The sequence below is a fragment of the Salmo salar genome, chromosome 09 (assembly GCF_965601325.2).
Source record: "Salmo salar chromosome 09, fSalSal1, whole genome shotgun sequence".
In the NCBI taxonomy this organism is placed as follows: Eukaryota; Metazoa; Chordata; class Actinopteri; order Salmoniformes; family Salmonidae; genus Salmo; species Salmo salar.
The window spans coordinates 93402501-93419397 of record NC_138299.1 but is presented as its reverse complement, the minus strand read 5'-3'; the positions used below and the strand labels follow the sequence as shown (position 1 = coordinate 93419397).

Below are 16897 nucleotides of genomic sequence, written 5' to 3'. Positions count from 1 at the left end.
GCCATTCTCAGTCTCTCCCTCTTCCCCACTTCCCAACTCTCCTGATCCATATCTGCCATTCTCAGTCTCTCCCTCTGCCCCACTTCCCAACTCTCCTGATCCTCGCCTCTCGTCCTCCTCGCCCCCTCCCACTCTCCTGTCGCCCCGACGCCTCCCCTCTCACCTTCATCACTCTCTCCCCTCAATGTATTCCTCTCTCTCCTGCTGTCTATAGGCCTACAACTTTAACATGTATTACCTAAATCAGTGAGCCCGTTCCTTACTGTCACCCGGGGAAAACATATATACTGGAACTGTACAATGTCATTCATTCATAATTCATGATTTCCTAACTGGCCATTGGCAGTAGGCTGCACTGTGGCGGTTGGAGTAAACGTCACAGCGAGCGTTCAAAACGCGTTTGCCGCGTGTAGTTTTGAAGATCCAGGCTGCGGCAATCTGTATTGGGAGGAGCTGGTGCTAAAGCGGCACGTCAGTACCAGCGGCAGGAATACAGCCGAGTCCATATGCGCATTAGAGTTCCTTCTGTTCGAGGAGAGAAGACGAAGAGGACTTTGCTTGGTTAACGAAAGGAAGGAAGAACGCGAAGTGGTACTCAACCGAGGAGGCTGGCAGGGAAACGGTGGAATGATTTTAGCCAGTCAGGCTTGACGCATAATCCTACCCCCGCCCCAGCCACACTGTTCGTTAGAGAGTCTTGCCTGCTCACCAGAGTAGATTTACGGAGGACTGCTGTCTGATTCACACGCCCGCATACCTACCTGGGAAAGGCAGTGCCTTTGACCCATTCCACTGCATAGCAGAGGAGGTGACACTATATGAAGACATTTTGTCCGTTTGAAATTACATAGGCTATTTTCGTCTTTTTTATTTTAAAGACACAATTGGAAAGCTCTGTCGTTCCACTATTTAATGCGCACCGAGACGTGGACGGAAGTTGCCAATATGGCTATTTGATCGTTCCGTTATAGCTACCGGAGAGTTGGAGTGATGATGACAGCGCTCCCGCTGGTCTCGCGGCCCGCCTGCTGCTGATGGTAACGTCTAGGATGTCTTTTAACGGTCTCAGGATCCAGAACCAACCGATTTATCAATGGAGGAGGAGAGTGACACCCGCAAGATCAACAACAGCTTCCTACGCGACCACAACTATGCCACTGAAGGTATGCAGCGAAAAGCAAGCTAGACTATTCTTCACCACATATGTACAATGCTCGGTTTATTTCATACAGTATGTAGGGTAGCCTACACCGCTTGTACTTTAAAGAAGACCGAGTATTCCGCATATCGGTCATGATGAGGGATTGATTGACTTATCCCCATCAGAAGAATACTTTGTGACATTATAGTGTCCCGACCCGGACACTCATCGATCTTGCGTGGTGTCATGTAGACTACCGATTGTTTCGGATGCGCATTTATGGAGAGTGGCGGTCTACTGGTCTGGCCTACTCCCTACCCACTGGGCACAAACTGGTTGAATCAACGTTGTTTCCACATAATTTCAATGGAATTACTTTGAGCCAACGTGGAATAGACGTAACATTTACCTCTGTGCCCAGAGGGGAGTCTCTCCTGCTCCATATTTAGAAACTGATAGAACAGATCTAGATATCTGTTTCACTGGCTGGCCAGACTGAATGAATGGTACCTGAAGCGGCCTTGAATGAGTCAGTAAATATACTGTGTGTGTGTGTGTGTGTGTGTGTGTGTGTGTGTGTGTGTGTGTGTGTGTGTGTGTGTGTGTGAGAGAGAGAAAGAGGGGGGGGGGGGGTATCTGTGAGGTTGGATCATTCTAGAAAGTCTGACTGGATTCAGCACCATGGACAGAGTACAGCCTCCTACAGTGCTGTATTTTAGCCCAGTTCCTGGCTGTCTGTCTCTGTCTGGCTAATTGATTAGTCCAGTGATTTACTGATATCATTAAGTCCCATCGTTAGCCTGATCTAATTAACGATAGCCCAGTCACTGATCACGTCTATTGATTAACCAGGACTAACTGAAAATATACAGTATGTTTCTCTTTCTCTCTCTGGACAAACATGAGACCTCTATAGACCGACAGACAGAGAGGGGGTGGGTAGGTGGGGGTTAATCCAGGTGATAAATGAAGGCTGTATCTCCTCAGCTTTAGAGGCCTGTCTGTTTCGTCCCTGTGGGGAGCTCACATGGAAGAGCCCTGTCTTTGTGTTTTTATAGCTTCAATTTACAGTTGAACATCAAGCCTAATAACTCACTATAGAGACTGTGTGTGTGTGTGTGTGTGTGTGTGTGTGTGTGTGTGTGTGTGTGTGTGTGTGTGTGTGTGTGTGTGTATATATATATATATGCGTGTGTGTATATGTGTGTGTACGTGTGGTCTAAGGGTTTTACAGCACTATAGTTCAGTCTGCATCAGGGATCAGCCGGTAAGTGTCTGTGTTCAGTCTCCTCTCTGGCCTCTCACATCATAAATCCACTATACTAGACACCCACATTTATTGTTGTTTCATTGTCCAGAAGTTCTTTCATTGGACATGTATACCATGTGCATCCCGTACATACCACTAATAACACTAGAAATGAAGTCCAAGCTAAGGTCAGATCAGGTCTTGGTTATATGTATGACCTTTCATTTGCACCAATCCCATGCCTCAGTGGGTTGTGGGGGTGCTGTCCAAGAGGTGTTCCCATAGGGACCCATGTGATCATAATACCATAATGACTTGCAGGAGGTCAAACTGTAAATGTGATTTTGCAGGTTGAGAGAAGAAGAAACATCCTATCATCAATAACTCGTTGTCACCGTGTTCTTGAAATGTCTCTGGTACATTCTACTAATACTGTTCTACTGCTTTTCAGTTCGTCAACATGGGGTGGACTGCGAGATGGAATTTATACTTTTCCCTGCAAAGTGGAGACAGATAGAAAGCCTATGTGTTCATTTCATCACTCTGGGTTGGAAAGAAAGGCCTCCAGGGGCTGTGAAGACTGAGCAAAGGATCCTGGGAAAAATAGAAAATTAACATTCCAGCTGATTTGCATTCAGAAGCATACAGATGACATGTTGCTAATAGTGATAGGATGGATGGCGCCTCGCTGTGTGTGTGTGTGTGTGTGTGTGTGCAGTGTGGGGTTAATGGACTGTGACACTTCTGCTACATGTCTTCATATCACCTCTCACACACACACATCCATCCACCCCCCACACACACTCAGACACACACAAACACACTCAGACACACTCAAACACACAGACACACACAAACACACTCAGACACACATATACACACTCATACATACTCATACACACTCAGACACACACATACACACTGACAGACATACTCAGACAGACACACACATACACACACATACACACTCAGACACACACAAAACTTGAAATAATTAAAATTCGAGGAATGGAAGAACATATTTTGAAGGAGATTATTGTAATTATTTTCCAAATTCCAGTCTGAAGGAGAATCGTAGCTTTCAGAAATGGGGTCAGAATATTTTGTAGCTTAATTAAATCATTCAAACGCCAAATACATATGAAGAGAAAATTAGCAACAAAAATCAACACTATAGACAACCACCATAGTGATAGAAACCACACTATATACAACCACCATAGTGATAGAAACCACACTATAGACAACCACCATAGTGATAGAAACCACACTATAGACAACCACCATAGTGATAGAAACCACACTATAGACAACCACCATAGTGATAGAAACCACACTATAGACAACCACCATAGTGATAGAAACCACACTATATACAACCACCATAGTGATAGAAACCACACTATATACAACCACCATAGTGATAGAAACCACACTATAGACAACCACCATAGTGATAGAAACCACACTATAGACAACCACCATAGTGATAGAAACCACACTATAGACAACCACCATAGTGATAGAAACCACACTATATACAACCACCATAGTGATAGAAACCACACTATAGACAACCACCATAGTGATAGAAACCACACTATATACAACCACCATAGTGATAGAAACCACACTATAGACAACCACCATAGTGATAGAAACCACACTATAGACAACCACCATAGTGATAGAAACCACACTATAGACAACCACCATAGTGATAGAAACCACACTATATACAACCACCATAGTGATAGAAACCACACTATATACAACCACCATAGTGATAGAAACCACACTATATACAACCACCATAGTGATAGAAACCACACTATATACAACCACCATAGGAATAGAAACCACACTATAGACAACCACCATAGTGATAGAAACCACACTATAGACAACCACCATAGTGATAGAAACCACACTATATACAACCACCATAGTGATAGAAACCACACTATATACAACCACCATAGTGATAGAAACCACACTATATACAACCACCATAGTGATAGAAACCACACTATAGACAACCACCATAGTGCTAGAAACCACACTATAGACAACCACCATAGTGATAGATACCACACTATATACAACCACCATAGTGATAGAAACCACACTATAGACAACCACCATAGTGATAGAAACCACACTATATACAACCACCATAGTGATAGAAACCACACTATAGACAACCACCATAGTGATAGAAACCACACTATAGACAACCACCATAGTGATAGAAACCACACTATATACAACCACCATAGTGATAGAAACCACACTATATACAACCACCATAGTGATAGAAACCACACTATATACAACCACCATAGTGATAGAAACCACACTATATACAACCACCATAGTGATAGAAACCATACTATAGACAACCACCATAGTGATAGAAACCACACTATAGACAACCACCATAGTGATAGAAACCACACTATATACAACCACCATAGTGATAGAAACCACACTATATACAACCACCATAGTGATAGAAACCACACTTTATACAACCACCATAGTGATAGAAACCACACTTTATACAACCACCATAGTGATAGAAACCACACTATATACAACCACCATAGTGATAGAAACCACACTATATACAACCACCATAGTGATAGAAACCACACTATATACAACCACCATAGTGCTAGAAACCACACTATATACAACCACCATAGTGATAGAAACCACACTATAGACAACCACCATAGTGATAGAAACCACACTATATACAACCACCATAGTGATAGAAACCACACTTTATACAACCACCATAGTGATAGAAACCACACTATAGACAACCACCATAGTGATAGAAACCACACTATATACAACCACCATAGTGCTAGAAACCACACTATATACAACCACCATAGTGATAGAAACCACACTATAGACAACCACCATAGTGATAGAAACCACACTATATACAACCACCATAGTGATAGAAACCACACTATATACAACCACCATAGTGATAGAAACCACACTTTATACAACCACCATAGTGATAGAAACCACACTTTATACAACCACCATAGTGATAGAAACCACACTATATACAACCACCATAGTGATAGAAACCACACTATATACAACCACCATAGTGATAGAAACCACACTATATACAACCACCATAGTGATAGAAACCACACTATATACAACCACCATAGTGCTAGAAACCACACTATAGACAACCACCATAGTGATAGAAATGTTTAGAATTGATCAAAGGGCCAGTCTAAATTAATAAACAGGGCCGAATCTGTCCCGCGGGCCGCCAGTTGAATAGCCTTGATATAGGGTGCCATTGGGGCTGTAGCAACATGACCTTTTCTCTGTGACGTGGAGGCAGGGAGCTGGGGTAGCAACATGACCTTTTCTCTGTGACATGGAGGCAGGGAGCTGGGGTAGCAACATGACCTTTTCTCTGTAACATGGAGGCAGGGAGCTGGGGTAGCAACATGACCTTTTCTCTGTGACGTGGAGGCAGGGAGCTGGGGTAGCAACATGACCTTTTCTCTGTGACATGGAGGCAGGGAGCTGGGGTAGCAACATGACCTTTTCTCTGTGACATGGAGGCAGGGAGCTGGGATAGCAACATGACCTTTTCTCTGTGACATGGAGGCAGGGAGCTTTCATCCTACTGGATTGACAGAGATTTTTGTCCCTTTAAATTTACCCATCGGAACAATGACCTTAATATTTAAACTGGGATGACATGTAATCTATATGTAATATCTCTCACTCTCACTGAGCCCCAGCCCCAATGTCCATTTCTTTCTTTCTTTCTATAGCTCCTTCTACCAGCCTCCTCTTGTTTGTGTGTGTGTGTGCGTTCATGTACAGCTAATGGTCCTGTGTGGCTCAGTTGGTAGAGCATGGTGTTTGCAACACCAGGGTTGTGGGTTCAATTCCCACGGGGGACTGGTACGGAGAAAAAAATTTATGCAATGTATGCATTCACTACTGGATAAGAGTGTCTGCTAAATGACTAAAATGTAAACTAACTACAGCTCTCCCTTTGCTCTCAGTCTTGGCTTGCATATTTGTTTCGTTAGAGCTGTCGTGAACAAACCAGTTGGATGTTGAGAGACGTATCCATCTCTTGGTTGTTTAGATGTAGAGCTGTAGTCTATCCTAAATCCAGGCAGATCAGATGCATGTGTTTCAGGAGGAGGAATCTCAAAGGTGTTACAGTCTAGAAACCCAGAAGCTTGATGTGAGAGATGTATTGGTTTTAGCTCATTTCAGTGGCTGAGGAGCCAAATGCACTGGACTGGTGTCTATAAGCTTGGCTGTGAAACAATGTGACTTGAATGTGTGCATCAGTTGAATTCTGTCATAAAGTAGTGTCTTTATAATCTCTCTGTCTGTGGATCGAAGATGTCTGGTTTCATGTACTAATGACTTGAGAGGAAAACATCTAGGTCCTTTAGGGACCACTTCCCCACTATGACTCCTGTGGGATAGGAGCTGCTTAATTCATGTAGAGAGGAAAACATCTAGGTCCTTTAGGGACCACTTCCCCACTATGACTCCTGTGGGATAGGAGCTGCTTAATTCATGTAGAGAGGAAAACATCTAGGTCCTTTAGGGATCACTTCCCCGCTATGACTCCTGTGGGATAGGAGCTGCTTAATTCATGTAGAGAGGAAAACATCTAGGTCCTTTAGGGACCACTTCCCCACTATGACTCCTGTGGGATAGGAGCTGCTTAATTCATGTAGAGAGGAAAACATCTAGGTCCTTTAGGGACCACTTCCCCACTATGACTCCTGTGGGATAGGAGCTGCTTAATTCATGTAGAGAGGAAAACATCTAGGTCCTTTAGGGACCACTTCCCCACTATGACTCCTGTGGGATAGGAGCTGCTTAATTCATGTAGAGAGGAAAACATCTAGGTCCTTTAGGGACCACTTCCCCGCTATGACTCCTGTGGGATAGGAGCTGCTTAATTCATGTAGAGAGGAAAACATCTAGGTCCTTTAGGGACCACTTCCCCACTATGACTCCTGTGGGATAGGAGCTGCTTAATTCATGTAGAGAGGAAAACATCTAGGTCCTTTAGGGACCACTTCCCCACTATGACTCCTGTGGGATAGGAGCTGCTTAATTCATGTAGAGAGGAAAACATCTAGGTCCTTTAGGGATCACTTCCCCGCTATGACTCCTGTGGGATAGGAGCTGCTTAATTCATGTAGAGAGGAAAACATCTAGGTCCTTTAGGGACCACTTCCCCACTATGACTCCTGTGGGATAGGAGCTGCTTAATTCATGTAGAGAGGAAAACAATAGCACTGATCGTGTGATGATAGAATGCTGTAAATCTGCTACACAACTGATGAGATTGTGATGAGTTACTGATGAGATTGTGATGAGTTACTGATGAGATTGTGATGAGTTACTGATGAGATTGTGATTGTGTGAGGATTGTTAAGTTAATTAACAGGCTGATGGCCAGACTATTTTAGTCTGATGATTGGGGTGAATTAGATGAAATAACACAGTCGGTTTCAGACCGTCGTTTAACCCACATCTTTTACCCATATTTCTCCTTTTATCTGGGTTACCAGAGCAACCCGTTTTCCGAGATATTCTGCTCTTAAAATACGTTATGCTATCATCTTTAAGGCAAGCTGAGCAGGTTTCATTATATTTTTGGTAAATGGAAAATGGGTGAAAATGAGTTTTCAGAAAAAATATTATTTTAAGATGTAGCAAATGCTTGTGTCTCTGTGCAGCTAACTTTAATCTCTGTGTAAAAATATATCTGTGTTACTTTATTCCTGTGGTACATTATCCCTGTGGTACATTATCCCCGTAGTACATTATCCATGTGATACATTATCCATATGTTGCATTATCCACATGGTACATTACCAACGTGATACATTATCCATGTGTTGCACTATCCACGTGGTACATTATCCCTGTGATACATTACCCTTGTGTTGCATTATCCTTGTGGTACATTATCCCTGTGGTACATTATCAACAATATAGCTGGTAATATTAACTGTGTATGTGTTTTGTTTTAGCTGACATCATCTCCACGGTGGAGTTTAATCCTTCGGGGGAGCTGCTGGCCACAGGGGACAAAGGAGGAAGAGTGGTGGTCTTCCAGAGAGAGCAGGGGGTAAGAAACACACACTCTCTCTCTTTCTCTCTCTTTACCTCTGTATCTCTCTCCCTCCTTCCCCTCATCTCTGTCTCCCACCTCTCTCTCCCCTCTCCCTCTACCCAGAAAGTATAACATGTCTTAGCTGTGTTTCTCTCCCCCTGTCTCTTCTGCCCTCCTCCTCTCTCCTTCCAAACTAAGAGTCAGCCCCAGCGGCGAGGGGATTATTTTATTTACGCTACCTTCATATCAACCTGTGTGTTCCTCTCCCTCTCCTCTCTCCCTCTCTCTCTCCCTCCCTATCGCTCTCCCTCTCTCCCTCTCTCTCTCCCTCCCTATCTCTCTCCCTCTCCACCCCAGACTAAAAGCGAGCCCCAGAGGCGAGGGGAGTATAATGTGTACAGTACGTTCCAGAGTCATGATCCAGAGTTTGACTACCTGAAGAGTCTGGAGGTAGAGGAGAAGATCAACAAGATCAGATGGCTGCCGCAGCAGAACGCTGCCTACTTCCTCCTCTCCACCAACGGTGTGTGTGTGTGTGTGTGTGTGTGTGTGTGTGTGTGTGTGTGTGTGTGTGTGTGTGTGTGTGTGTGTGTGTGTGTGTGTGTGTGTGTGTGTAGGGGTTAGAAGCAGTAGAACCATAGCCAGAGGAGCTCCATCTGGTCGTGTGGCCCTGCTGTGTGTGTCTATTCATACGTGTGTGTGTTGTGTGTGTGTCTTCATACATGGGTGTCCGTGCATGAGTGTGTGTTCTGCTGTTGCATCCATGCGTGAAGTTCTCAATCGGCAAGGATTCTGCTGGTGGCTTTGGCTCAGTCAAGCAGAACACACACATATCTAATATGCTAGAGGCAATGAAGAAAACATTAAGAACACCTTCCTAATATTGAGTTGCACCTCCCCCACACACACCTTTGCCCTCAGAACAGCCTCAATTCATCAGGGCATGGACTACAAGATGTCGAAAGCGTTCCACAGGGATGCTGGCCCATGCTGACTCCAATGCTTCCCACAGTTGTGTCAAGTTGGTTGGATGTCCTTTGGGTGGTGGATCATTCTTGATACACACACGAAACTGTTGAGTGTGAAAAACCCAGCAGCGTTGCAGTTCTTGACACACTCAAACCAGTGCACCTGGCACCTACTACAATACCCCTTCAAAGGCATTCAATCTTTTGTCTTGCCCATTCACCCTCTGAATGGCACACATACACAATCCATGTCTCAATTGCCTTAAGGCTTAAAAATCCTTCTTTAAGGTGTCTCCTCCCCTTTATCTACATTAATTGTGACATCAATAACTTTCACCTGGATTCACCTGGTCAGAGCAGGTGTACAATATACAGTATGTACAGAATCTGTCTGGACCATTATTTCTATCCCAGTGGTTACCTACAGTACACCTGGTTTTACTGAGTCACCTGTTGATTAGTATCTGATCCTCCTATCACAGCAATTATAACATCACTATGTCATCTCTATGACCACTGTTATAGGCAACACCATCCAGGCTGGCATCAGTCCATCACTGTGACAGATTGAACCCCAGACGCAGCTCACACCTCCCACACTCACCGTAGCATGGTGCTTAATACTCTCTCTCTCTCTTTCTTTCTCTTTCTCTTTTATCTCTCCCTTTCTCTCCCTCTCCCTTTCTCTCTCTCTCTTTCTGTATTTCTCTTTTATCTCTCCCTCTCCCTTTCTCTCCCTCTCCCTTTCTCTCTCCCTTTCTCTCTCTTTCTCTTTCTCTTTTATCTCTCCCTCTCCATTTCTCTCTCTCTCTCTTTCATTCTCTCGTTCTCTCTCTTTTTTTTCTCTCTGTTTCGGTCTCTCCCTTTGTGTTCGGTGTGGGTGTGTGTGTGTGTGTATAGATAAGACAGTGAAGCTCTGGAAGATTCGTGAGAGAGACAGACGACCAGAGGGATACAACCTGAAGGATGAAGACGGACGAATCAGACACCCATCCACAATCACCTCACTACGGGTGAAAACACACACACACACGCACGCGCGCGCGCAAACACACGAACAGACGCACACACACGCGCATGCACACAGACTCACACACAGAGTATCTGGACAGGATAATACTAGGTAATACGAGTTAATATATCATTGTCCCGAGGGATCCCAAGATGAGAATGATGTTGTTTGATACCACTGACATGAATACTTTATGAACGAGGGATATATAAAGCAAATGGTTATGTTTCAGTCTTCTGGCAATATACAATATTCCTCTCCCAAATAAACTCCTAGAATTCTGGCTATTCCAAATGACTTTGCACATTGAATATGCAGCTCATTTCTCTCAGGACAGGTGTATTTCTCATGGCTCCTTATCACTAAGAGAAGAATCCGTTTTTCAACACTCTGGAGAATCATTTAGATGACAGATCTCATGTGCTCCGTCAGCACTGACAGACGGCTCGGAGGAGGGACGGAGGGAGAGACTGATCGATATGTGCACTGAGATGAATGCGATGAAGAGGATCACCTCTCTATATCTCTCTTTCACTCTCCCTTCTTTGCAATCCCATCACCCAGCCAACCATATTCTTTAATTCTCACACAGAGAATCCCGGTTCAATCAAATCAAACTTTATTTGTCACCTGCGCCGAATACAACGTGTAGACCTTACCGTGAAATGCTTACTTACAAGCCCTTAACCAACAGTGCAGTTCAAGAAGAGTTAGGAAAATATTTACCAAGTACACTAAAGTAAAAAAAAATAATAAAAAGTAACACAATAAGAATAACAATAACGATGCTACATACAGGGGGTACCAGTACCGAGTCAGTGTGCGGGAGTACAGGTTAGTGGAGGTAATTTGTACATGTAGGTGAGGGTGAAGTGACTATGCATAGATAATAAACAGCAAGTAGCAGCAGTGTACAAAGGGGAGGTGGGGGTCAATGTAAATTGTCCGGTGGTGATTTGATTAATTGTTCAGCAATCTTATGGCTTGGGGACAGATGCCGTTGAGGAGCCTATTGGTCCTAGACTTGGCGGTAGCAGAGAAAACAGTCTATAACTTGGGTGACTGGAGTCTCTGACAATTTTTTGGGCTTTCCTCTGACACCATCTATTATATAGATCCTGGATGGCATGAAGCTTGGCCCCAGCGATGTACTGGGCCGTTCGCACTACCCTCTGTAGCGCCTTACGGTCAGATGCCGAGCAGTTGCCATACCAGGTGGTGATGCAACCAGTCAGGATGCTCTCCATGGTGCAGCTGTTGAACATTTTGAGGATCTGGGGACCCATGCCAAATCTTTTCAGTCTCCTGAGGGGGAAAAGGTTTTGTCGTGCCCTCTTCATGATTGTCTTGGTATGTTTGGACCATGATAGTTCGTTGGTGATGTGGACACCATGGAACTTGAAACTCTCGACCCGCTCCACTTCAGTCCCGTCGATGTTAATGGGGGCCTGTTCAGCCCACCTTTTCCTGTAGTCCACGATCAGCTCCTTTGTCTTGCTCACATTGAGCCAGAGGTTGTTATCCTGGCACCACACTGCCAGGTCTCCGACCTCCTCCCTATAGGCCATCTCATCATTGTTGGTGATCAGGCCTACCACTGTTGTGCGTCAGCAAACTTAATGATGGTGTTGGAGTCATGTTTGGCCACGCAGTCGTGGGTGAACAGGGAGTACAGGAGGGGACTAAGTACACACCCCTGAGGTGCCCCAGTGTTAAGGATCAGCGTGGCAGACGTGTTGGCATGCATCTATTAATGGCCTCTCTCTCTCTCTCTCTCTCTCTCTCTCTCTCGTCTCTGTCTCTCAATTCAATTCAATTTAAAGGGCTTTATTGGCATGGGAAACATATTTTAACATTGCCAAAGCAAGTTAAATAGACAATAAATAAACCTGAAATAAATAATAAAAAATTAACAGTAAACATTATAGAGACATTTCAAATGTCATATTATGTCTATATACAGTGTTATAATGATGTGCAAATTATTAAAGTACAAAAGGGAAAATAAATAAACATAAATATGGATTGTATTTACAATAGTGTTTGTTCTTCACTGGTTGGCCTTTTCTCTTTCGCTCTCTCGCTCACTCTCTTGCTCGCTCTCTTGCTCGCTCTCTGTCTCTCTGTCTCTCTCTCGCTCGCTCTCTCTTTCTCTCACGCTCTCTCTGTCTCTCTCTCTTCTCTCCTATCTTCTACTGTACTGTATGTCATATACCATAATGGATGACAGCTGTGTGTCTCTACAGTCTGTTTGACATCACAGAGTTGGGAATAGTAGAGTGTGGCTGTTACCGAGGTTGAAAGGCATGGGGGGAGAATGCAGTGTAGTGTGAGTGTGGTTCCTCTGTAGGCTCTCCCTGGCTCCTCAGTCCTAACACCATCTCACTAGGTCCTCCCTGGCTCCTCAGTCCTAACACCAGCTCACTAGGTCCTCCCTGGCTCCTCAGTCCTAACACCAGCTCACTAGGTCCTCCCTGGCTCCTCAGTCCTAACACCAGCTCACTAGGTCCTCCCTGGCTCCTCAGTCCTAACACCATCTCACTAGGTCCGCCCTGGCTCCTCAAGCTTAACACCAGCTCACTAGGTCCTCCCTGGCTCCTCAGTCTTAACACCAGCTCACTAGGCCTGCTGCTATGGCTCCTCAGTTCTAACACCAGCTCACTAGGTCCGCCCTGACTCCTCAGTCCTAACATCAGCTCACTAGGTCCTCCCTGGCTCCTCAGTCCTAACACCAGCTCACTAGGTCCTCCCTGGCTCCTCAGTCTTAACACCAGCTCACTAGGCCTGCTGCTATGGCTCCTCAGTCCTAACACCATCTCACTAGGTCCTCCCTGGCTCCTCAGTCCTAACACCATCTCACTAGGTCCTCCCTGGCTCCTCAGTCTTAACACCAGCTCACTAGGCCTGCTGCTATGGCTCCTCAGTCCTAACACCAGCTCACTAGGTCCTCCCTGACTCCTCAGTCCTAACATCAGCTCACTAGGCCTGCTGCTGTGCTGTCTACCACTACATTAAAGTGGAGACATACAGTACATGAAGTCATATGAAAAGATGTGTACGTGTGTAGCAGAGAGTGAATGGCTGTATAGAACCAGGCGTTCACGGTGTATTGAAATAGAAAGAGCCCTCAAGGTATTCATAGTCAATCTGTGAATGCTCTCGCAGTCTTAGATTCTATGATCTGTGATACAATGAAGTTTTATGATATTTAAGTGATATATTCCTGAGGTCACAGAGTCAGTCATGTGATGTGAAAATATGTGCTCCCTCCCTGCCAGGTGCCTGTCCTCCAGAACTCAGATCTGATGGTGGAGGCGACAGCGCGGCGTGTGTTCAGTAACGCCCACACCTACCACATCAACTCCATCTCCGTGAACTCTGACCTCCAGACCTACATCTCCACAGATGACCTCAGGGTCAACCTGTGGAACCTGGAGATCACTGACCAGAGCTTCAGTATCCTTTCACCTTTACCCCTTAACCCCATACTAACATACCCTCTGTCATTGTTTATCTGTCTACAGTCGTGGCCAAAGGTTTTGAGAATGACACAAATATACATTTTTACAAAGTCTGCTGCCTCAGTTTGTATGATGGTAATTTGTATATACTCCAAAATGTTATGAAGAGTGATTAGATGAATTGCAATTAATTGCAAAGTCCCTCTTTGCCATAAAAATGAACTGAATCCCAAAAAAGCATTTCCACTGCATTTCAGCCCTGCCACAAAAGGGCCAGCTGACATCATGTCAGTGATTCTCTCGTTAACACAGGTGTGAGTGTTGACGAGGACAAGGCTGAAGATCACTGTCATGCTGATTGAGTTCGAATAACAGACTGGAAGCTTCAAAAGGAGGGTGGTGCTTGGAATCATTGTTCTTCCTCTGTCAGCCATGGTTACCTACAAGGAAACACGTGCCGTCATCATTGCTTTGCACAAAAAGGGCTTCACAGGCAAAGAAATTGCTGCCAGTAAGATTGCACCTAAATCAATCATTTATCGGATCATCAAGAACTTCAAGGAGAGCGGTTCAATTGTTGTGAAGAAGGCTTCAGGGCGCCCAAGAAAGTCCAGCATGCGCCAGGACCGTCTCCTAAAGTTGATTCAGCTGCGGGATCGGGGCACCACCAGTACAGAGCTTTCCCAGGAATGGCAGCAGGCAGGTGTGAGTGCATCTGCACGCACAGTGAGGCGAAGCCTTTTGGAGGATGGCCTGGTGTCAAGAAGGGCAGCAAAGAAGCCACTTCTCTCACGGAAAAACATCAGGGACAGACTGATATTCTGCAAAAGGTACAGGGATTGGACTGCTGAGGACTGGGGTAAAGTCATTTCCTCTGATGAATCCCCTTTCCGATTGTTTGGGGCACCTGGAAAAAAGCTTGTCCAGAGAAGACAAGGTGAGCGCTACCATCAGTCCTGTGTCATGCCAACAGTAAAGCATCCTGAGACCATTCATGTGTGGGGTTGCTTCTCAGCCAAGGGAGTGGGCTCACTCACAATTTTGCCTAAGAACACAGCCATGAATAAAGAATGGTACCAACACATCCTCCGAGAGTAACTTCTCCCAACCATCCAGGAACAGTTTGGTGACGAACAATGCCTTTTCCAGCATGATAGAGCACCTTTCCATAAGGCAAAAGTGATAACTAAGTGGCTCGGGGAACAAAACATCGATATTTTGGGTCCATGGACAGGAAACTCCCCAGACCTTAATCCCATTGACAACTTGTGGTCAATCCTCATGAGGCGGGTGGACAAACAAAAACCCACAAATTCTGACAAACTCCAAGCATTGATTATGCAAGAATGGGCAGCCATCATTCAGGATGTGGCCCCGAAGTTAATTGACAGCATGCCATTGCGGATTGCAGAGGTCTTGAAAAAGAAGGGTCAACACTGCAAATATTGACTCTTTGCATCAACTTCATGTAATCATCAATAAAAGCCTTTGATACTTATGAAATACTTGTAATCATACTTCAGTATTCCATAGTAACATCTGACAAAAATATCTAAAGACACTGAAGCAGCAAACTTTGTGAAAATTAATATTTGTGCCATTCTCAAAACTTTTGGCCACGACTGTACAACATTTCTAGGCTACCGACTGCTGCTTCAAATAACCTAGGAACAAGTGCTAAGCCTGTATTCTGCTCATCTGTCTTGTCTTAAACACCATTTAGCTGAACTGTTATTTCTCCCTGAGCATGCCTCTCCCCAGACATCGTGGACATTAAGCCGTGTAACATGGAGGATCTGCTGGAGGTGATTACAGCAGCGGAGTTCCATCCTCAGCAGTGCAACACCTTGGCTTACAGCAGCAGTAGAGGGTCAGTACGACTCTGTGACATGAGGAAACAGGCGCTCTGCGACACACACTGCAAGTGTGAGTACTGGGAACAGGCATACACACAGACACACATATTCAAGCACACATGCACACACACACACACGCACGCACGCACGCACGCTCACACACACACACACACACACACACACACACACACACACACACACACACACACACACACACACACACACACACACACACACACACACACACACACACACACACACACACACCACTCAAACATGGTACATGGTGTGACAGCCATGCCACTATCTGTGGAGGGGGAAAGAGATTGCGAAAAGAAGGGAGAGAGGGAGGGAAGTCGTCTCTGTCTCTATTGAACCAACCTTTATCCTACTGCAGTCAATGGCATGGCTAGGAATGATAACCACAAACATCAATAAGGTTGTCTGTCTGTCTTCTCTCCCAGGCAAGACAATGAAAAGCTCAACGTCTCAAAGCCCCTGTCTGTCTCTGAGAGCATCAGATGATATGCATATGCCTCTGAAGGAAATTAATAATGAATACATTGACATTTAAGCCTGAGGATCGATGGTGTAAGATGCTAAATAAATATATATACTATAATAATAATATACCTCCCTATGGAAATACCTCGGTTGTGTCCCAAATGGCACCCTATCCTCTATATAGTGTACTACTTTTGACCAGGGCCCTATCCCCTATATAGTGTACTACTTTAGACCAGGGCCCTATCCCCAATATAGTGTACTACTTTAGACCAGGGCCCTATTCCCTATATAGTGTACTACTTTAGACCAGGGCCCTATTCCCTATATAGTATATAAACTTAACCCTAGACCTAGACTTAACCCTAGACCTAGACTTAACACTAGACTTAACCCTAGACCTAGACTTAACCCTAGACGTAACCCTAGACCTAGACTTAACCCTAAACCTAGAATTAACCCTAGAACTAGACTTAACCCTAAACCTAGAATTAACCCAAGAACTAGACCTAACCCTAGAACTAGACTTAACCCTAAACCTAGAACTAACCC

The 16897-nt window shown here is 44.7% G+C and overlaps 1 protein-coding gene across 1 annotated transcript in view; it reads left to right on the top strand.

The window, feature by feature from the left end:
- Positions 1 to 426: 426 nt before the first annotated feature.
- LOC106612152 (serine/threonine-protein phosphatase 2A 55 kDa regulatory subunit B beta isoform) overlaps positions 427 to 16897 on the top strand; it is a 22676-nt gene continuing 6205 nt past the window's right edge. Inside the window, exons 1-6 of the mRNA XM_014213078.3 lie at positions 427 to 1163; positions 8462 to 8559; positions 8902 to 9067; positions 10413 to 10525; positions 13803 to 13980; positions 15747 to 15911. Coding sequence (XP_014068553.1) covers positions 1094 to 1163; positions 8462 to 8559; positions 8902 to 9067; positions 10413 to 10525; positions 13803 to 13980; positions 15747 to 15911 — 790 coding nt within the window. The 5' untranslated portion in view covers positions 427 to 1093. The remainder of the gene's footprint in view (positions 1164 to 8461; positions 8560 to 8901; positions 9068 to 10412; positions 10526 to 13802; positions 13981 to 15746; positions 15912 to 16897) is intronic.